We start from the raw sequence: 24308 nt of genomic DNA, 5'->3' as shown, positions 1-24308 counted from the left end.
GAAGGTAAAGCCAGAACCCTAATGTTGGACTTGTGAGAAGTAGATCTTGGTTGTTCTTTCAGCAAATAGAAAAGCAAACAGTATTATTGATGGCAGACTTACAGATGAGCTCTTTACTGATTTGGGTTTTTAATCCAAGGAATCTTTTAATAATTTGGATCTCCATACCAAAAGTCTACTAAAAACAATTTAAACATTAAAGGAAAATTTTACCTCCAAAATGAATATTTAAGCAACAGATAGTTTATATCTAAGTGTAACAGAAAGAAGTGTGGGAGTAAAAGACAGAACTCTGTCTTTCAATTGGCTCATGTGACCTAACATGTATGGTTTGTTTGGTTTGTTTGTGTGCACTGTGAATTGTAGGATCCCAGGAGGTGACATTTTTTTTAAAATGGCAATTTTCTATTTATGATTACCCAATGGCACATGTTACTAAAACAGTATATTATTATGAAAATGGTTTATTTACATGAAGCAGGGTTTTACATATGAGCTGTTTTATGCAATATCTTTTTATAAAGACCTGCATTGTTCGGGGGTATAGTTTTCCTTTAATTAAATCCGCTACGATTGTTTTACCTCCACAAGGATTTATTATATCTTACTAAGGATTAAGTACATGGTTGTGTGTTTTTATTATAGAGAAAAATAAATCAAATTTAAAAAACAAAATTATTTGCTTAAAATGGAGTCTATGGGAGATGGCCTTTCTGGATAACAGATCCTTTGTATAATTATACTTAGAAACTGGCCTGACATAAATAACATAGGTCTCACTTGAGTAACAATAAATTGAGGTGCTGGGAAAAAAGGTAAAATAATGCAAAACCAATGACTTAGAATGACTAGTGGTGAACTGAATGCTACATAATACTGTTTTTAAGGGTACATAATTAAATCCAATATGAATTGTTTAAATTCTACTTTTGCAGATTTAAAGATCTGAACTTATTAAATAAAGTCCCTTCTTCATTGCTGAGAGGGTACTGGGGGCTCTCAGGAATAGCTACAGTAGCCACAAATAAGATCCACTGCTATGAGTACAGCTATGAAATTTTGATGAGTAAACCGGCACTAGCATTCCGCCCACCAGTTCTCGCTAATCAAATCTTTTTCTTTTTGTATATAGATTTATATATATAATTCTCTGTTTACTTGCCTGAAATGAAATTCCTGGAAACTTGTTTATTTACAAAACCCATATGATTCTTTTCAGAATTTTTTTTTCTTTGAGTACAACAAATCAGCAGTGCTACCAGCTGGGAATGCATACATTATTAGCATTACACGTCTAAATCAAATGTCTTCCAAAGTAGGTGATTCATTATTTTTGTGTTTTGCTGTTCTCTTGTGTGATGTTTGCCCTATAAATGAGAGGATATCACAAGGCTATAAATAATGCATTGCCAAGTCATTAAATATTGATCAGCCTTGCACCACTCGTAGCTGCACAATTAGGTTAGTTCTTTTACTCGGCATTGATAGGCACGACTTTACAAAATTAATTACTATAGATATTTCAAAGTAACATGTCTGCTTTTGTTGGAAATCAGGCTATTCATAACACTTGTCCTTATCAGCCAGGGGGTTTGTGGGTTTGTCGATCCAAACAAAAAATATTTTCCGCCAAGCCTTGACCCTTTGCAGCTAAAATCCTAGTAACTATTTAGCCATGTAAAAGATTTAAAGACCAATTCAAGACTCAATAGTACATGTAAATGAATGCACACATGCCTCTCTTGTAGAAATAAAAACAAAAGGGATCATTTATGTCAGTTGTGCAAAAATGCACCCCTGTAGTTGCACCACTGCATGCTTCCCCTCTCCTAAGTGGCCGAATTGCAACTAGGTGCATCTATAGACACAGGGGAACCCTGCAGCTACCTCCCCTTTCATGTGATTGCATCTGATTCATTGAAACGCTTGCCCGCAATTGCTTTACTTTTGATACCTCAGGAGTGATTGGGGCATATGCAACACTGCACTGCAGTGGTGCTGGACTTGTGGGAAGAACTCATTGTGGGTAAAAACATGACAAATTGCTGCTGAAATTGCTGAATTTGTGTTTGTAAATGTTCTATAATATATTGACAGTGTATCAGTCCTAGTTTTTGTAAGAGATTAAATAGTAAGTCTTCTAATACCTCTTATTGTCTAAGACCATACTAATACTCAATGGCAAATGGAGCAGAGGTGGAGATGGAGGAGGAAGAGCAGTGCACTGGAATCTTAAATCATATGATTAATCCCTACAGTCCCTCTAAGGGACTTGTTATGGAGAGAATAACCTTGACTAGTACCTCTGGTCTGCATGGTGGGGTGCACACTGAAGGCTTACTTTGGCCATTACCACCAAAGTTATTCTGACCTGTGGTGCACCTTGTTACAACCTTTTATGGATCATTACTATTTAATCTGCTTTTTGAATTGTTACCCCAAGGTTACAACTCCCTCATACACAAAGCTCAATTCATTGTCTTAAATATTACTGGAGCTTGGTAGGAATTTCTATTGGCAGTTTTTTGTTAGGCAATTTTTTTACCATATACACAAACAAGTGCTGGCCTCTTAAAGCTGCCATGATAGGCATGTGCCTATATGCTAAATAAAGCCCTGCCTGTACCCCTCTATCCATTAACCCTCTGGCTGGTGAACCTGTTTGGGAATGCTACCTGTTTCATTATTATCAAAGAAAGGTAAGCATGAAAGCTACTAGTGATGTGCAGGTTGACTCTATTACATAGATATATTCTTATGGATGATGTGATCCTTTCGTTATTGTGTCTGGTTCCACTTCAGAGTCAGGGCCCCGCCAGACCTGCAGACTTACACAATTTGAAAATAGGACTCCGGAGAACCAAGAAAGTAGTAGTGATTCATTTTATTCATACAGTGCACGACATGTTTCGAGCCAACTAGCTCTTCCTCAGGTGCTATTACATACCTCCCAACATTTTGGAAGTAAAAAGAGGGACAAAAATTTTTTTCCTGCACTTAGCGCAGCAATTTTTTTGACCACACCCCGTTCTGTGGCCACACCCCCTAATTACCATGTTTGTTTTACAAAATTGGCAGGTTATGAAAGTTTGAAAATATTTCTCCTTATCTAAACTGTGTTTTTGTGTCTCAAAATTGTTACAAAGTATCTTATTTGCACCTGTTAGCTGTTCTGTGCTCTCTGCTAAAAGCCAATTAAGTGAGAAACTTTGTTTCTTTTTCTGGCTGTTCAGTGCATAGAAAAGAGGGACTTTCCAGTACAAATGAGGGACGCGGGTTGAGCTGTCAAAAGAGGGACTGTCCCACGAAAAAGGGAAAGTTGGGAGGTATGCTATTACTGAGTGACCTGCAGGTTGACCACATGTTGGGTGGGTTTGGGTTGAAATTTGGCCTCCTTTGTTTCCGAAGACTGCCTGTTTTTTAATCAGAGGTGTGTACAGAAGTAGTATACAGAGCGAGAAGACTCGGTTAAGAATGGGGGTGGGTCCTGCAATGACAACATTTTGTGGGTTATGGTTGGGTGTGGGTTGAGTTTTTCCTGACCATTTGAGAGTGCAGGGAGTTGCACTACAACAGTAACAATGATCGGCAGAAGTATTTAAAACTGTATTTCCTAACACAACCACTAGAGGGCTCATTTACACCACTATATTATTAAGCTTGTTTCTGCATTGTATGCACATGTGCCTTTGAATATAGCCAGATGTTGTTAGGAAAGCAATAATTCATATAAATACTTACAAATAACTTTTAAAGAACCTAGAGAAACTTTTAATGGATGTGTATGAGACAGAGCATGATGCATTATCACAAGTGCACTGGATTATTTTTAGCTCAGTTATTCAAATATTTTAGATACAAATGGCCTTTGAACACAGCAACGTTATCACATTTAGTCAGCTCTCTTGAATAATTTGGCTCCTGACAGACATTTCTTACAAAACCCCTTTTGGGTCTAAATGGGAAAGCACAAAGTTAACGAAGAACAATTCCCATAGGACTTATGACAGCAGCACAGGCACCTGTTACCTTCTAGGAAAAATACAATGATTGTTAATGTTCTATTAAGGTCTAATAAAGTTTTTTTTCTTTAAATCTAGTAATGATTTCTTTAAGGTCTAACCGTTCCAGTTGTGAGAAGTTTATTGAAAACTGGTGAAAACCTTAATGTGAAGCTCCAGTAACTATGCTGTTTTCATAATTTCCAGGCATGCATATTCCTTTTTAAAACAATTCTTAATATATTACTTATAATGTTACAAAACTGTAACTAAAGCCCTGCCTGTACCCCTATGGCTGGTGAACATGTTTGGGAATGCTACCCGTTTCATTATTATCAAAGAAAGGGAAGCATGAAAACGACAAAACTTTTGGCAAGCATTTCTGTGATGCGGATTACCAGTATTAGCTTTGTGTTGCAAGTTTTCAGCCTGTTTCCCCCGCCCCAGATTATTGATCAATGCATTACTAAAACTGTGGCCTTTATTCATTCAACCTGTAATTCTTTTCCTAGCGAGAAATTCCTGGGATACTTTTATGTGGGTGTGCCACCATCCGCGTGACTCTGCCTTGGTCGCGGGTCAAGTAAATTCTGTGCAATGTAACAGGGGCAGAAGTGGTTAGGCGACACTAATGTAAAACGACCAGAAAGGTTTGTGTAGTTAAATATGGGGAGAAGGGAAGGAAGCTATGCTTCTGTGGCACTGTGGGGGATACAGCAAAAATATCTAACAAGATTTTTGGAATGGGGCTTGCACATGTTACTATGGGTCTATGATTCTGGTTTGTCCAAAGCACAGTGGTTATTTTGGCATGTGGGTGGGTGCATGTGTGTGTGTCAGTGTGGTAAAGTAGGTATAACGAAGGAGATATACTGCACAGATATTTCATTGTTTTTGAGTCTCATAGCAAAATCTTTCTAGGACCCTCAAAACTTTTAGTAAGAAAAACATGTACCCAAATTGCATCAGCCAGAACCCCACCAGGCCCTCTACACTACTTGACCACTATTGTTGGGCATCTGCTGATAGGGACATAAAGGGTCACTTACTGGTGCTGAAAGGGGTTAATGTTGCTTAGTGACGTCTCCATGCCAAAGCCATTAAATACGTGAGCAGTGATGTCAACGCAATATTCAGAAGCAATAAAACATTTATAGGGCTTGATATATTATGAGTATATTACCCTGGGATTGATCAGACGCGTCATATCTTACGTAGTAATATAATTCCTTTTAATTGAAAAGGAGCCTGATGGCAAATGTTACCTATGAGCAATTATATTATACCGTGTTAGTCTGTGCCCAGGATTCATGTGATGTCTGGATAGAATCACCCTAGGCATCAATATCAAAGAAGAACGATGGTTACATTTTGACCAGTCAAGTGCCACTGCCTTCTGTGTAGATTTATCCACTGCCCAAATACTTATACAGCTAATTATTTATAGGCCTAATTAAAAGCCACTAAAAGTGATGTGACAGGTATGCACTAGATAATACATTTACAGCATATCAAACACCTCCAACGAAAAAAATTACTGTTGCACAGTTACAACTCCTCACTTGATATTTTTTTTTCTTCAGGCTTCTAATTTTGTCAATGAAGGTGACTTCTCACATGGCTATAGTGTCAGCTATGCAAGGAGAGATATCCTAGCAGCATCCAGTTGTCATGGCAACACCGGGTCCTTTTGTAACACAGATTCCTCCAGATACGTCACCGGATGACTGATATCCCAGCAGATGTTACTGCCATATGCCTGTAATATTTGTCACAAGGTGACTCAAAGTGTCTTGTGTTTGTGCCACCAACATATCGGATATTTGCAAATGTTATTCATCATCTTTATGCTCACAAAATTGTGAAAAAATAGCTTATATAATTAATTATAATTACCAAGGGTAACTCTGCCATGTCATTTTTTTTCTATCATTCCTCTATCATTTTCTAAGGAAAGACAATGGATGGTAACCTAAACCAACAGGAGATAAAGAATGTCAAGTAACAAGATGGAGGGATAAAGCAGATTTTATTACCCAACAATAGGGACCAGTTCCCTTCAGTTTTCAGTTATCATTGGAACTGTTTACTAACTATCATTCCTCCATTTTCCTGCATTTTGGAGAACACACCCAAGAAAAGTAGCTGTGTGAGGTATCTTCATTTCTACCTGATGCCAGAGTAATGCCCCTTGGTAAGCTGCAGGCTATTTACGAGTCTGTAGTATCTGGCGGCAGACGATGAATTCAGTTTTTCTCTAAAATATATACGGCGCATCAGACCTGGCCTGATGAGGGACTTTGAGTGTGTTTGACTGCCTTTACATTCTCTGACCCCCTATGTGTGAGCAAGATAAAAACAGGTAGGTAATCAATGGAGGAAGAGATTTCATGACCTTAGCCCTCCCATCAGTTGCATTAAAGTGCAAATATGAAGACGAAACCTGTGCTTCCAATAAGGATTAATTTTATCTTAGTTTGGATCAAGTATAAGGTACTGTTTTATTATGACAGGGTAAAAGTAAATAATTTTTAAACATTTGGATTGTTTGGATAAAATGGAGTCTATGGGAGATGGTCTTTCCGTAATTCAGAGCTTTCCAGATGGATCCCATACCTGTATAAAAAAAGCCAGATTTCCTCTTTCAAGTAAAAATATGTAATTTTTTGATAAACTACTATGTAAAAGAACATTGTTAAAGTGTTGACGTGTGCACCTATGCCCAAATTAGTTCCTTACAAACAGAAGAAATTGATTAACCCAGTGCTGTCCAATTGGTGGCCTGCGACCCCCCTTATGTGCCCCCCCACATGAAAGTGCCCACATTTTTTACGCCTCATACAAACTGCTGGAGGGGCACCAGCACTGTGTCACTGTATGTAGCACATTTTAAAGTGGTCCTAATAGATTTATCTGTCTCCTGCTCTTTTCTGCCTTCCCTATGCTCCCTGTGTGTGCCATACTTTGCCTGCCCTATGCTCCCTGTGTGTGCCATACTCTGCCTACTCTATGTTCCTTGTGTGTGCCATACTCTGCCTGCCCTATGCTCCCTGTGTGTGCCATACTTTGCCTGCCCTGTGCTCCCTGTGTGTGCCATATTCTGCCTGCCCTATTTTCCTTGTGTGTCATATTTGCCTGCCCTATGCTCCCTGTGTGTGCCATACTCTGCCTGCCCTATGCTCCTTGTGTGCTATACTCTGCCTGCCCTATGCTCTCTGAGTGTTTCATACTGTGCCTGCCCTATGCTCCCTGTGTGTGCCATACTCTGCCCGCCATATTCTCCTTGGGTGTGCCATAATCTGCCTGCCCTATGCTCCTTGTGTGTGACATACTCTGCCTGTGTGTGCTCTACCTGTGGAAGCCTACTAGGGGTTTGTTAGCATTTGAAAATTGTTGTTAGGGGCCCCTAATTTGTTTAATTATGTGCTATGGGGTGCTGTGTTATCCACAAGGGAGGATGAGGCATATGGATTTAAGGGAATGTCTTAATATGACTGTAATAAACTTTTTTCACATACAGGGATATCCCTGCAGTGAGCACAATCATTTGGTTTTTTGGTGTGCTACCACAATTAATGTGGACATGGTCTTGTGGTAACATAGGTGTGGTTTAAAAACAGGGAGTGATTGACACTGGCTTCCATTATCTGCCCGCCACCATGTAGGCCAGAAAAATTCCTGCCCTTGGTACCACAAAAGTTGTACAGCATTGCCTTAATTTATCCATAAGGCAACTGTAGGAACTAGCAACTAGCATGTTTATGTCTTCTATAGTGGCAGTTGTGCTTCCCGGGGTAGTGTTCCTCTCCTTTGTTGGTAAGACTGCATCACTGCTTAGTTCCAAGCTGTAAAAAAAAACTGACTTTGCTGATCTCTTCCTCTGGGAACTCAATTCACCTACAGCCAATCTGACCAAGTAACTGAGGATAAAGCCCTAATCATTAACAAGCTACATTAGGCATCATTTACGGAAAAAAACATTCACTATTCTTACAAAAACCTTTCCATGCATATGCCTACAGCTGCATAGTATTTACCTTGCTGCCCCGTGTTAGACATCCTATGTCTCTTTATATCTATGGACTGAAGGTATTCGTTTTTTTCTCTTACAGCTTAGGAACATATTAATCAATTAATCTTCATTTTATAATGAAATACAGGGTTCTCCTTGTGATTGGGATAGCTAATTATCATATGCTGACATGATTACTTATTACCATACATCCATTTTGCACGCCTGTTAAAGGGGTAATACACACAAGTAGCTGTATGCAGCACCTCAATTTATCCCTGATGTCATTGTAATGTCCAATGATAAACCAAAGGCTGTTCATGAAGCTCAAATGTCTGTTTGCAGCTGATTAAATACTTTTTTCCCAAAAATATACATAGCACCTTGGACCTGGTTTTAGGTTCCATAGGTGCTATATTTTTGAATGGGTTCATCTGTCATGCCTTTATCTTACCCCTTTCCTGTGTGTTGGGGAGCAAAATACAGTATAAACAAGCAGGAACTGTAGACCTACGGAGAAGGAGAGGACATGTTTTAGTGCTCCCTTCACGTTTCATTTAAGTGCAAAAATATGGAGGACTCCTGTGTTAGGTTTTTGTATTTTATTTGTCTTGAAAGAAACAGGCCTGAGCTCTTTTATCCATGCCTTAGTGGTCCCTTGTTTTTGAGGTAAAAGAGAAAAAAATGAAGGCAATGACTGACTATGCAGTATGACTCCAAACAAATCATACTACTATTTATTTATTAATATAACAATTTTGGCCCATAAAAGGACCCTGATTGTAACTCCCTATTTCCATCACCATTGCAAATAATTTGGGGATTTCATCATCTGCATTACATAATATCATTAAAAAATTCAGAGAATTCAAGGAAATCTCTGCACTCATAGGACAAGGCTGAAAGCCAATATTGTGGGTGCCTGTGATCTCAAACATCACTGCATTAAAGACAGACAGATTCTGTAGCGGAAATCACTGAATGGGTTCAGGGGTATATTCCAAAACCATTGTCTGTGAACCTAGTTTGCCGCTGCATCCACAAGTGCAATTTACAGCTCTAACATGCAAAGAAGAAACCATTTATGAACCTGATCTAGAAACACTGCTGCTTTCTCTGGACCCAAAGCTCATTTGAGATGAATTGAGACAAAGTGGAAAACTGCTTTGTGCTCTGATGAAATCAAAATTTGAAATTCTTTTTTGGAAATCTCCAGGCAAAAGAGCAGAAGGACCATTCTGCTTGTTATCAGTGCACAGTTGAAAAGCCAGCAGCATCGGTGATGGTATGGGGTGCATTAGTGCACATGGCATGGGGAGCTAGTGCATCTGGAAAGGCACATTTAATGCTAAATGATATGTATAAGTACTGGAGAAACACATGCTGCCGTCTTTTCAGGGAAGGCCTTGCTTATTTCAGCAAGACAATGCCAAACCGCATGCTGCATGTATTACAACAGCAAGGCTCCAGAAAAAGAGTCTGGGTGTTAAATTGGCACCTGCAGTCCAGACCATCCAAAACATTTGGTCGATTATGAAAGGAAAAATAAGACAATGGAGCGGTTGAAAAGCTGAAATCCAATATCATGTAAGAATGGGACAACATTTCACTTGCAAAACTGCGGCAATTGTTCTCCTCAGTTCCCAAACGGTTACAGATTGTTGGTGGTGATGCAACACAATGGGAAACCTGCCCCTTTAAAACATTTTTAAAACATATTGCTGGTATCAAATTCAAAATGAGCATATAGAATAACATTTCCCATTTATAACATTTGGGGGCAGATTTATTAGGGATCGAGTTGTGTTTTTACATGAAAATTTAGCTCTTCAGGTTATTTTTTGGTCAAAAATTGATTTTTCGGGTTGAAAAATTTGAGTTTTTTCAAGATTTATTATACCCCGATCCTAGAAATAGCTTGAATCCAAAAATACACCATCTAAAACCTGTCAAGGTCATGCAGAAGTCAATGGCAGAGGTCCCTTGAATCATTTGAAGATGTTAATATCCTTCATGATGTTCGAGTTTTTTTCTGGGGTTTTGCTTGAAAACTCTATCAATTCAAGTTTTCGAGTTAGCTCTGAACTCGCTGAATCTAGTTTTTCCCATTCAAGTTTTTTCTTAAATTAGAAACCATTTGAGTTCATTCCAGGTTTAAATAAAGCTTATATAGCTCTAGAATTCAACCTTTGATAAATAACCTGTCGATATGTTGTCTTTGTACTATTATACAGGCATTTACAAAAGTTAGCTTTATTCCAACACAAAATAAGTGCCCCAAACCTTGGCTCTTCATCAGTAACTTATTTTGCGTTGGAATAAAGCCAAGTTGATATTAAAGAAGCCGGTCTCCTGATATTGCTCTGACCTGTGCTCCGCAGCGATTCGTTGTATGGATGCAGTAGCCGGCAGGAGTTGAATGGCATATCGCGAGAGCTGCGGTCGAGAAGGGGACGCGAACGGCACAGGGTGAGCTCCGCCATCACCACATTGTTGTAACTTACTCATTTACAAAAGTTAGGTCTGCTCTCTTTGACATCAGATGTTAATTGGTGCCTGAAATGAAGTCCAACTAAGTTGGTTGATAAGGCACCGAGTCAATAAGGCTGTTGATATTAGGGTTTCCACCTTTACCGGCCGGTGGGGGGTGGTTACAAAAAGGAGGCGGCCCATGACGCAAAAAGGGGTGGGGTTACGCAGTGTGACACAAAGTGGGGCGGAGCAACATTGCGGCGATGTCAAGAACACTGCAAAAACGGTAAGTTCTGTGCAAATTGGGGACAGGCCGAGGGCTTTTTTTAAAGGGTATTACAAATTAATGGCAACTGCATTGCCGGTAAATTTGTAATACTGGCCCCGGTCTTGGCAGGTATTTTACCGACTAGGCTGGTAAAATACCGGCCGGGTGGCAAACTTAGTTGATATGGGTGTCTCCTGAGTGTGCAGCATCAATGACACAATTGCACAAGCTTCCACTGTCGCAAATAGGAGAGCCCATAAAGACGATACTCAAAGTACTGTATTTCCAACAAATAAGCCTATAAGCAAAACATAACTTTGGGGTGTGTTGCTAACTATAACCACAAATGCATAGCATTGAGAGTAGCTTGTTTCTAACTAATTTTCCAAAGTCTGGGTAAATACATTTTGTTTCCTTCAGCTACTTGTGTTCCTTATACTCACCTATTGAGTGTAGTGGGGAACACATAAAACTGCATGACTACAGTATCATTTTTAGACTTAAAGGCCTGACATTTTCTGATGCATGATGGAAGTGAGGATGCCTGCAGATATGCTCAAAGCACTCTGATAACTAGATACAATTTCAGACAGGTTATAAATGTGCACACATTCTATGACTGCTTGAGAGCGGAACAAAGGAGAAACAGCGTAAGAACAGAAAAGCACAATAAAGCTGCAGATGAAATGTTCTGTAGCTGCAGGCCACAAGCTACGGAACAGACCTAGATGTTTTTAGGGTTTTTTTTTTTTTAAAGAAAAAAAATTACACCAGCATGAAAATTACATTTAGAGGAATTAAAAATACATTTACCTTTAATGTGAAATTACCACTGTTATAGAACAGTAGCAATGTCATTGTGAATAAATGATTGTCTTTGCTGTTTGTGGGACTATTTGTGAAGGCCTGCATGTATTCCAATGAAAAAGGCTGGTTATGAAACAGGCACAAACACAGGAATACTCCAGGCTACTACTTTGCGTAGAATAATAAAAAGCAATCTCTGTAAAGCTTGCACTTATCTCATTTCCAAGTGCCTCTTCTTCATTCAATGAGCATGCACCGAGTACTGATACTGTTAATGCTACTCGCTGTGTGCTCTCGAAAATAAGTGCAGGTGATTATCTTTCTTATTGTTATGTAGTGTTGCAACACTTGTTCCTTAAAGCTCACAGCCGATTATTGATTCCTCTCTGACAGTGAACACACTATCCCTATTATTATTACAGGCCACATATGCCCTCTTTTAATGTCACATCATTTTTCTCAAGGCCTTGCCACAAATGATCATTAGCACTCAGGGTAAACAGGCAAGAATAATATATAATCAGTTAACAGTGTCATATTGAATAGGGGCCTAAAGGTGAAATTGGTTTTGTTTAAAAACCATGATTGAATAATACAGAGTTTGGATTATAAATTAACATTACATTATTCTTCCTAGAACATGGACAGGAGTGAAATTTTCATTTTGATTTTATATACTAATTAAAGTGGTTGTTCACCTTTGTGCTAATCTTTAGTATGATGTAGAGTGTGATATTCTGAGACAATTTACAATTGATTTTAAATTTTTATTATTTAAGTCTGAGTTATTTAGCTTTTTATTCAGCAGTTCTACAGTTTGCAATTTCAGCAATCTGGTTGCTAGGGCCATTTTATTACATACTAAAAGTTAACTCAAGGTGAACCTCCCCTTTGAGGCATAATAAGTCAGCATTCACTAGCAACTGTCCCTCTTTAATATATACTGGTTACAGAATCTTACCTTAAATTTATCAACTTCAGCTTTAGAACAGGTCGCATGATAAGAAAGAACCTGAAAAAAGAAAAGTCATTATAAAAAAATAAAATAGTGTTTCTTATAGTATATAATATATGTATGAATGTATGATAATCCTGTACTAGTTCCGAATTACGAAATTAACATCTCCCATAGACTCCATTATAATCAAATAATCCACATTTTTAAAAAGGATTCCCTTTCTTGCAGTAATATCATGGAGCTATAGTGGGTAATACTCTAAGTTATGTTTTGCGTACATAATGTGTAGAGTGGGGGATCCATCATCTTTTCTATTTTTCTTTTTCCTTGCTTTTCTTCCTTTTCTTTCTGTTTTTTTTTTATTATCTGGTTCAGTAATCAATATATGAGTCATATCGCATTTAGACACATTGTATAATCATTTGAAACGGATATACTGTACAATTGTGAAAGTATGATTTTCTTTATTGTGCTAACTGGAGGTAAAATAAAAAAAATTTTGAGTGCAAAAAAAAAAAGGATTCCCTTTTTCTCTATAATAATAAAACAGTAGCTTGTACTTGATCCAAACTAAGATATAATTAATCCTTATTGACAGCAGAACCAGCGTATTGAGTTTATTTAATGTTTACATGATTTTCTAGTAGACTTAAGGTATGAAGATCTAAATTCCGGAAAGATCCGTTATCCGGAACACCCCAGGTCCCGAGCATTCTGGATAACAGATCCCATACCTGTATATATATATATATATATATATGCTGTGTATAGATATATATATATAGATATATATTTATACACAGTAGAACCCCATTTTACATTTTTCAGTTTGGGTGGAAATATATATTTTTTATTATTATTATTATTATCAAGGGCTAAAATATATTTTCTATACTATTTAAATTGTTTCAATTATAGAAATTGTGTTCCTGTCATTAGAAGTTATAAGATAGAAGAAATAAACTAGCTTGAAAAAAACAAATTAGATCTCTGCTTTTTGCAGTATACGGCCTACAGGGCTGAATATCAATAGTTATACTATGCCTTATTTTCAGCTGCATATGAGAATTTGTGTGACTGATAAGAATGATGGCATGTTCTATATTGGTTTCTTGACATAATACAATTCACAAGTATATATGAATTATGTTCAGATAACCTTTTGGTAGAACATATCTTTTATTTAACATAAAACTTGAGTTTCATTTACTTGTTTATTTATTTTATTGGTTCAAGGTAATTCTGAGACAATATCAGTCAATGTCAACATCATATATGATAAAATGGTAAGCATAAGCCTTTCAAATTCAGCCTTCCCCAAGCTGGTTGTTTCCAAAATAAGGAAACAATGAAGGGCAAAGAGTGCCAATCTCATTTTTAGTTTTTTCAGCTATTGCCTCTTTAAAACCTCTATTTACATTTAAAAAAACATATAGTCCACCACAATAACAACCAGCTGTTTAAATACAAAGCTCTTGAGCTCTTGGTTGCTGGAAGGCCTAAATGTAATATACCTACCTCTTTTCTACTTTTCTAATTGCTCATTTTACTGTTTTCCAACTCTAATACACAAGGGAGTTGAACTTCGAGTACATTGTTAAGATGCTATGTTGATGATTATTTTAAAACAATTCATTTCCAAAGTAGGCAAGTGTAATTATTATCTGAAATACATAGATATAGTTACTTACATCTAGGGCCACTGATTGCTTTGCCCATGACTTCTTGACTTGATCATACATTATTGTGTTGTTAATACCAAGGCCACAAAAGATAACAAAAGCCTGAGGAAAGAAAAAAGAAGATAGTTACTGTATTATTTTAGATGCTGTGAAAGATAATGTAGACTGTAAGCAAGTGTTTTCTCACTTGAATTTCCCCTTTGATTGCAGAACATGCAGAACAAACATTTTGTCTGAAAAAGAAAAACTACTAAACAAAGCCATTGCCAAAGAACATATAAAAGAGTGACATCCATGACACCACTTTCTTTTTAATTTGATAGGCCAGATCTTCTCAGTAACGATAGACTGCCATATGCACAAAATGCAGTCAATGAGGTCAATGAGGTCTCAGTCAAGTCCCTGGGTTCTCAAATCATACCATATTTTTTAACTTCCAATTTATACTTCTATGGCATCTTGGATGGGCTTCTACGATCTTGCACCATGTAACTATCTGAAGCCACATGTTCATATTTGCTGTGACCCAATGTTAACAGAACTCCCAGGTTACATTACAATCAGGTATATCCTTTTCATCCTCCTGTTTGCAATTCTGATCACTTTTTATGCAATGTTTCCCCTAACAACTATATATATATATATATATATATATATATATATATATATATATATATATATATATATATATATATAATCCCATGAGCCTATACAAACACAGCATTTCAATCAATAAAAAATAACATACCATTTGCCAAGCTCCAAACGATATAACTTACTTCAAATAATCTTTGATCTGCATCATCAAAAGGCTTCCCATCAATTCTGTTCAGCACTTGTGCTACACCTTGTGGATAAAGACATATAAAAGCATTATTATTAATACACAGCATAGATTAATTCAAAGGCAAAGCATAGCATAACTAAAAATGCATAGTGATTTTCCTTATGGTAACATTTGCCTTAGAAATTGCTGTTAGCACAATGTAGACATTGATATTCTGAGAGAATTCAACACTGGTCTTATTTTTCTCTTTCCGTGGTTTTGCAAATATCTGTCTTTCAATAAAACAGAAAAGAGTTACATAATTACAAATACTGGACAAATGTAAAAATCATGAAAGTTAATATTAAAGGTGTGGTTGACCTTTAAATTAACTTAGTATGTTATTGAATGGATAATTCTAAACAACTTTAAAACTGGTCTTCATTTTTTCTTTTTTTTATATATAGTTTTTGGATTATTTGCCTTCTTCTTCTGACTCTTTCCAGCTTTCAAATGGGGGGGGGGTTCACAGACCCCATCTAAAAAAACAAATGCTCTGTAAGTCTACAAAGGTATTTTTATTGCTATTTTTTATTACTCATTACTTTCTATTCAGACCCTCTTCATATGCAAGTCTCTTATTCAAATCAATGCACGGTTGTTAGGTTCATTTGAACCCTAGCAACCAAATTGCTGCAAACTGGAGAGTTGCCGCAAACTGGAGAGTTGCTGCAAACTGGAGAGTTGCTCAAAAGAAGCTAAATAAGTGAAACCCCACAAATAATAAAACATGAAAACTAATTGATCATTGTCTCAGAATATCACTCTCTACATCATACTAAAAGTTAATGAACAACTCCTTTAAATAAATAAATGGGGCTATGATGACCTCATGGCTATCATGGCTGAACAAATGTATGCAAGGCCAAATGCAGTTGCATCTTTATTAGTCAACACTAGTCACATCTTCTTGCTGTACAATGAACTATGCATAAGCTTTCTTGTTATGCCAGAATGTATTCACCTTCCTGAAGACGGCACAAGTGTTGTTGCCGAAACGTTGAATACATTTTTTATTTTTTCACCAAATAAGACCTAGGAGTGCGTTTTTTTGTATCTATTATCTATATACATATATACATATGTAATTAACAGAGTTAAATTGTCAGGATTAAGCCTACAAAAAGCCCCTTCAACCTGTAAACTGTTCATTAAAACACATAAGTACAGTTAGGCTAATTAGATGCCCAGCCACCTGGCACCAGAAATTCTAATGGGAGGTGTTAGGAAAGGAGGAGTTTGGGTTTTATGTGCACTCTTTAGGATACATGTCCTTTATAAGATATAAACTACTAACAGCCTCAATTGCTATCCATTGGTGCCACAATCTATCCATCAAATGAGAAAATGTTGTCCTCGCCCAAATGGATTTTCAAATCTGTCCAATTGACATCTGGCTGAATAGTCCAGATATCATTTGGGCAGGGCAATCAACAGACACTATACATTGGCCAATAAACTGCCGACTCTGTCTGGAAGGCCCAAGTTGGCAGCTTTTATTAGTTTATGTATAGTCAGCTTTTTCCTCTGATTTCTTCTCATATATACAATCCATTCACTATACAAGTTGAACAATGTGCAATTTTTCAGAAAATTTGTAATAAAATATTAGGAAAGTCACCTACCTATTATTTGATGGCTACTATTCCATATAGGGACACATAAAACTGACCTGATGTGGAACCCAGAAAATTGATCAGCCTAAGAAACAAGGGGGATGAAATATTTATAAGGGTGCAGTCATTATTGTTAAAGGAACTGTTCAATGGAAACATAAAAGCTAGGTAGGCCTGTGCAAAATTAAAAACCTTTTTAATATAGTTAGTTAGCCAAAAATGTAATGTATAAAGGCTGGAGTGACTGGATGTGTAAGATAATAGCTAGAACACTACTTCCTGATTTTCAGCTCTCTTGGTTTCCTCTGATTGGTTACTCTGGTTACCAGGCAGTAGCCAATTAGTGACTTGAGGGAGGGCAAGATGGGTCATATCTGTTGCTTTTGAATCTGAGCTGAATGCTGAGGATCAATTGCAAACTTGCTAAACAGTTATATCCCATGTGGTCCCCCTTCAAGGTTGCTGACTAACTGAAAAGCAGAAAGTGGTGTTCTATTCTATTATGTTCGACATCCAGTCACTACAACCTTTATAGATGACATGTTTGGCTAACTAACTATATTAGAGACATTTTTTTTTTGGCACAGACTATCTATTTAACTAGTTTTTATTTTACACTGAACTGTTCCTTTAAGTAAAAAAAAACACAATACTTTTTTTGTGGAAAAAGTCCCGTTATACTGTTATGCCAAAACATGGCAATGTTTATTCAGTTGTGCTACCCAAAGCAATTAATTTTTTGGCCTAATACAGTTAGAATAATAATACAGACAACCCCTAATGAATCTAGACTTGACTTGACTTTGAATAGTTTAGACAGAGTGATTCATGATGAAATAAAAGGATATTATTGTTTCAATGGTCAGTTTACTCCTGTCTGGATAAAACAACTAATGAAATCAATTTACTCTGCTTTGTATGCCCAGTGGTTATAGACAGTGAATCAGAGAGTAAGAATTCATAGCAGCATTCTGCCTATTAAAACGTGATAGCAACTGTTTTTAACCACTTGCAACACTGCAGGAAACAACAATATAATTTATCATTTTATGGCTGAGCAATATAGTGTATTCTCGTACAGCGTATGAATGTGATAGGAACCGTAGACTGTAAAATACAACAGGGTAGGGAATAATGAGAATGAAGAATAAGTTCTTTAAAATGCTGGGGCTATATAGATATAAAATATATAAAAATATAAATATTAAGCTTATTTTTACTAAATATTGCATACAGAACAGACCCTTTATACAGTATATCATTTGAAAATGATGCAAAAGCTGTCATAGCTTTTCAGAAGTTGAGTTCATTTTTTAGAGTGATAGAGGGGAATTCACAAAAGTAGAGATAGCTCTGTTGCATTTCCCAATATATACACAAACCTCTATATACCCTTTTGTGCATTTGTCTTTAAAATACATTATCAAATTTATCTATGTGATACAGAGATAAGACAACAGATTTAACTTCTTTACAAATAAAGAGGTTACTGGGACATGGCTTGTCTTTTAAAGCAAGATAAACAGCATCTGCAAATATGCTGTGCTGTCAGCCAATTTGACATATCCTTGGATGTTCTACTTGCATCAATGATATTATTTCAATGGGTTTCTACTTCTTCAAAATATCTTAACTCCAATTCATATTTCTCTACATTTAACTAACTGTAAATATCAGAAAAGACAGATTTTCTGAATACTTGACCTTTAAGACACAAACATCTTTCAGGCCATGCAAAATAATGTTTGGTACTAATCAATTTACTGAAACTGGAGCTTCAAAGAGAACTTTCAGTAATTAACGTTAACCAGTCATAACTGTCTCTTGTTATATAAACCTTTTTTAAGATTTAGGGTGTCCGGGTTGAGTGAAATTAACAGTGTACCCACTTGCTCAATATATTTTGAAGTTTCAATGGCATGAGAGCCTCATAATATCAAAAACTAAGTTAATAATTGGACATTTTAGCTCTTGCTAATAACTGGCTTAAGATAAAATCACTGCACTTCTGTGTGGTCGCAATTTATGGTGTACATGAAGTACAACCATCAGCCATGCCTCTTTCCAAGGAGCTGACCTTTGAGCTGAGGCCTGTTTACCATGCAGTGTAAAACACTGAAGACAAACATTAACCGGGATGTTGCCCATAGCAACCAATTAGATCCTTGCTTTGTTTTTCTAACTTGCAGGTGACAGTTGAAATCTAATTGCTGATTTAGTTGCTATGGGCAACATCACTGGTGATGTTTTCCTCCCATGTTTTACACAGCATAATAAATATACCCCTTGGTCCCTTGAAAAGATAAAGTAACCTGTAATCATAGTCTAATTAGGCCAGATTATCTTGTATTTGCTTTTTCAATGTAACCTCCCTTAAATAAAAATATGAGATCTGTTTGTTAGGAAAGGCTTCTAAGGCTTTCATGCCTTGCTCAACAGGTTGTAGACAAGCGAAACCAGAACAAAGGCCCTTTATATATGATCAACTAATGCATTTTATAATGATCTGTCTATGTAGCTTTGAGTTACAAATGAAGCACCACCAGGCATAACTGGTACCTGTAAGCAGCTTAATACAGAGTTACATAGTTAAATTGGGTTGAAAAAAGACAAAGTCCATTAAGTTCAACCTCTCCAAATGAAATCCCAGCATCCATACACACACACCCCTCCCTACTCTCAGATAAATTATATATACCCATACCTATACTAACTATAGAGTTTAGTATCACAATAGCCGTTGATATTATGTCCGGCAGTGCATTCCACAACCTCACTGTCCTGAATGTGAAGAACCACCATTGTTACTTCAAATGAAAGTTCTTTTCTTCTCGTCTAAAGGGGTGGCCACTGGTATGGTGATCCACTTTATGGGTAAAAAGGTCCCCTGCTATTTGTCTATAATGTCCTCTAATGTACTTGTAAGGTGTAATCATGTCCCCTCACAAATGCTTTTTACCAGAGAAAACAACCCCAACCTTGACAGTCTACCCTCATAATTTAAGTCTTCCATCCCTCTAACCAATTTAGTTGCACTTAGTCTCTGCACTCTCTCCAGCTCATTTATATCCCTCTTAAGGACTGGAGTCCAAAACTGCACTGCATACTCCAGATGAGGCCTCACCAGGGACCTATAAAGAGGCATAATTATGTTTTCATCCCTTGAGTTAATGCCCTTTTTTATGCAAGACAGAACTTTATTTGCTTTAGTAGCCACAGAATGACACTGCCCAGAATTAAACAACTACAAGTGTGAAAGAAGTTTCTTGGATTGGCTAGCCACACTGCATAGGACATTTTCCTAGGAAACTAAATATGTTACCTTTATTTTGTGGCTCTTAAAATGTCTGGTTTAATTCATTTTCCAAACAGCCACCAGAGTGACAGAGTGACATCATTTAGTTACATCAAAAACGGGGCCTAACTTTAATGATCATTAATGATGCTGTCCTATATCTTACAGTAATCCCCTCTTGTTCAGTAAGAAAACCGTTACTAACATACTGTACCACCAACAATAACACTAGCAATTAACAAACTCTGACATTTAAATGACTAATCAAATCCTATGTGAAAAGAGAATATTTGAAACCTAACCTGCCTATCTATATGGGACCAAGACGTTTTCACAAAACATCATATTCACATGGCCACGCAAGCTTTATGTGCAAATGAACACACCGTGCACTGTCAAACTATCCCTATACAGATGACTTAAAAGGAGAACTGAACCCTAAAAATGAATATGACTAAAAATGCCATATTTTATATAGTCAATTTATTGCACCAGCCTAAAGTTTCAATAGCAGCAATGATCCAGGACTTCAAACTTGTCACGGGGGTCACCATCTTGGAAAGTGTCTGCGACACTGAGATGCCCAGTGGGCTCTGAGCAGCTGTTGAGAAGCTAAGCTTAGGGGTCAAGCAATTATCAAGCAGAAAATGAGTTTGGTCTGTAATATAAGCTGATGCTACAGGGCTGATTATTTAATTCTGATGCCTATTGCACTGGTTTCTGTGCTGCCATGTAGTAATTATCTGTATTAATTACTAATCAGCCTTATATTGTGACATTTATATTCTATGTGTAATGTATATTGTGTGAGTCAGTCCCTAAGTTCAGTAAGTGACAGCAGCACAGAGCATGTGCAGTGAATTAGCAGTTTCATGCCAGATGGGAGTGGAGATCAACTTCCGGTGCATCTGGAAAGCAACAGCTTTAAGGTGATACTTTTATTTTCAAAATATTAATCTACATGAAAAGATACATATAGGTCGTGATTGTTTTTCGCTGATAGTTCTGCTTTTATAAGTAATTGTTACTTAAAGTTCCTAAACCTGACTGTTTTGCCAACCTGACTGTCCCTTCTCAACTTGTCAGGTAGAGTTTCTAATGCTAACAAACTACTGCTGCACAAATATGGCAGCCTCCTCATAGTGAAAAAAGGGAAGTCAGATGATCAAACCTGGAGGAATTGATTATTACATTTGGAGTAGTATAATAACTTGGTTACATACATTACAGATGTGTGATATATGTTCTAGGAACTTACAATGAGAAAGATTTGATGTTAATGGAGACAGAGTAGATTTTGATTTCATTTCTTTCATTCATTGGGCTGGGCACAAGAAAGTATGTGATTATGTGGATATTTACATTATCTCAATCTGTCATGGCTGTTTCTTGGAAAGGTTAAATGATTACTCCCACTACACCACGAAGCTCATCAACTTTGAACCCATCTGTATACACGAGTTATAGGTTGGAATTGCAGATAAGTCTTATAATGGTAGGGAATGAGCTGTTAAGCATGTAAAGATGACGTGGTAATGAAGCACAGTATCTAGCAATGAGAAAGATCATCTCTTAGGGATTTAAGGGTGAGAGGATTTAAACTTAATTCTGTCCTTTCTGACTTTTCTATGTGCAATCATCAGTGTGGAGGGCAGAAGCTGCATTATAGGATGTCAAGCAAACATTTTCAACAGAAAAGGGCACACAGGTTATTCAACCTAAATGCTACTGTCGCTCAAAGAGAAGATAGAAGTGGAAAAAGGTTACTTAAAAGTACACTCATTATGAAATTATAGTCAATCGTGTATTACGGGGGAATGCTTTACCGATTACTGATATAAAATGGAAATGTTTTTGAACTTAACGAGTGCTCACATGTCAATGACTTGAAGGAAACAGATTTTACTGTATACACTTCTTATTCCCTTTTGTATTTAGGACAGTGAACCAAGGCCTCCTGGGGAAAACATGCAATGTAGCACCATCAAGCACTGGAAACCGTTTTCAGATACAGAAACTACTGTATTTATTTAACCACAAAGCTGTTTCTATAAAGAAATAATTCCTGGACATTATATCAACCAAATCTGGATTAAAAGAAAATCATATGGGGTACGGTGGCAAGTTGGACCTTCCCAAGCTTGCTGTGTCTTAAGCAGCATTTTTTTATGATCCAATAGGCACAAACAGTTATAGGTGAAACTCCAGAGTAAACTCTGGATTTAGTGTCTGCACAAGGCACAGCTAAAGTTCCTAAAGCCAGAGCAAAGGAGACATCTTTTTATATAAAATGCCCAACTTTCTTTATTTAGAGCATTTATATAATGAACCCAACTGATCAGACAGGCCTTGATTTAGGCAACAGATTCATGTTAATGATGACTGAATGCAGCAGAGCTAATTTCAATCTCCTGCAATAAAAACTAGTACTTCTGCTCCAAAGTCATATATTCAGGATAGAGACTGGTGCGTCAACTGGAATGAGTAATTTTGATGCATGGCAATGCCTCTATCCACCAAACAATCACACCTTATTACGCTCAAATATGTCCCTTTATCTGTCCTAACTAAATACCCCTATTGTGTCTTGGCCTCAAAATCAAGACTTTCTGGCCGAAACAGAGGCAACAGTGGCATGTTGAATCTCAGATATGTGTTGTTTGATGATGTAATCCTTTTGTTCATTAGTTTGGTTCAACTTCAGAGTTAGGCAACGCCAGACCTAGTGACTTTCACAATATAAAGAATGGACTCTGGAGAACCAATTGCTGATTCAGTGATTCATTTATTCAAAACCAGTGCACGACATGTTTCGGGCCCAGTGGCCCTTCCTCAGGTGCTTGTTGAATCCCATCCATTTTGCTACATAATCCTGAAAAAAAAATCTAACAAAGCAACAAGTTCATACTGCTCTTATAAAAGTGATGTTACTTACTTCAACATCGAAGCGAGGGTCCTGATATGCGTCGCTGATGTTCACTGGAAGACCCGTCGAGGCAACTAGCTCAGCTATGCTGTTATTTACTAACCAGTCAGAATAAGATGATTTCTCCACGCTGTCCTTGAAACTATGGCAAAAATTGAACAGAAGAGAACAAAAGTAAAAATGTCATGGGGTAAAATATTTTTGTTTGCTTCTGTAAAACTAGGAAAATATAATTTTTATATCAGGAACACACACTGATAGTGTGTATATATATACACTAGCATTTTATGAAAAAGTCTGAAAAGTGTATTAATTCATAATTTAGCATTCCCATATACACAGTATTAGTACTCTTCAGCATAAGTCAATAATTAATCAGTGAATTATAATTACTTTTAAGACTCCTATTAAAATGTAAACATGTGTTGGTTTATCTAGACACAAACAAATATAGCGTGAAATAAATAAACAATGCACAGCTGTTGCTTTCTTTTATGGCTGATAAATGATTATCGCAGAATGATGTACCTTGTGTACAGGGTTTATTAAGCCAGCTCATAGTAGTGAAGTTCTGTGACAAATTTGTTAACACTACGCTAATTCACTAAAATGCAAAGTTGCCTCTCAACAGCCAACCGCTGGCGAAGTTTCGCTAGCGTTAATTCATCAGCGTGAGCATTTTTTGGCGATCTTTCTCTAGCATTCAATTCTACCTAGAGAAAATTTGTTAGTACTCTTATGGTCAATTTGAATAGGACGCGTAGATATAGGTCGTATCCACATCTTTATTAGAGATGTTGGTTCAATGCTTTAAGTGGCTACTTATTATTACACATGTCAAAGGAAGCAAAATAAATACAAAAGAGATCCTCTAATGTCACAGACATGAGCCCACCCTAAAACAAATGTGTCATGCCCCTTAAATTGATTAAAAAAATTGTTAAGTCAAAAATCTTTACTACTAGTACTCGTGTTGTTGTTCTATGAAATCGAAGTGCTGTGGCCAATCTCGTTACAATATTATGAACAGTCTATTTAGTTAATTTTAGTTATTTTGTTAATCTCTAATTGAGAGATTTTCGGGTTTAGTAAACTTAATTATCAGTTGCCTCTCACTTAAACTGCTTTCTTTGACTTTCATGTTGAACACAATTAATAACATGGCTAGCGCTAAACAGCTGGTGCAAATTGCTTATGCAAATTAGTTCAGGTGATTGTACTCATTAAATTAAAGGAAAGTTTAATATAAATGCAGCTTTTCAATATTTAACAGTACTAGTCCCAATATGAATTCTGTGCAAAAACATACACTAAACTTGCATTAGAATAATATATAAAAAGTGAGCATATTTCTCAACAGATAATATTGAAATATTTAATACATTTGTCATTAGTGATGGGCGAATTTGCGCCGTTTCGCTTCGCCCGAAAAATTCATGAATTTA

The 24308-nt window shown here is 36.8% G+C and overlaps 1 protein-coding gene across 1 annotated transcript in view; it reads right to left on the bottom strand.

Moving 5' to 3' along the window:
- The window catches only part of pde11a.L (phosphodiesterase 11A L homeolog), a 217881-nt gene that overhangs the window by 56137 nt on the left and 137436 nt on the right, over positions 1–24308 (bottom strand). The window contains exons 6-10 of the mRNA XM_041576061.1: positions 22873–23005; positions 16652–16727; positions 14980–15047; positions 14210–14302; positions 12522–12572 (exon numbers count right to left, since the gene is read on the bottom strand). Coding sequence (XP_041431995.1) covers positions 12522–12572; positions 14210–14302; positions 14980–15047; positions 16652–16727; positions 22873–23005 — 421 coding nt within the window. The remainder of the gene's footprint in view (positions 1–12521; positions 12573–14209; positions 14303–14979; positions 15048–16651; positions 16728–22872; positions 23006–24308) is intronic.

This window comes from Xenopus laevis, chromosome 9_10L, assembly GCF_017654675.1.
Source record: "Xenopus laevis strain J_2021 chromosome 9_10L, Xenopus_laevis_v10.1, whole genome shotgun sequence".
Lineage (NCBI taxonomy): Eukaryota > Metazoa > Chordata > Amphibia > Anura > Pipidae > Xenopus > Xenopus laevis.
Note: the sequence above shows the minus strand (reverse complement) of the source record. Positions and strands in the feature narration are given on the sequence as shown.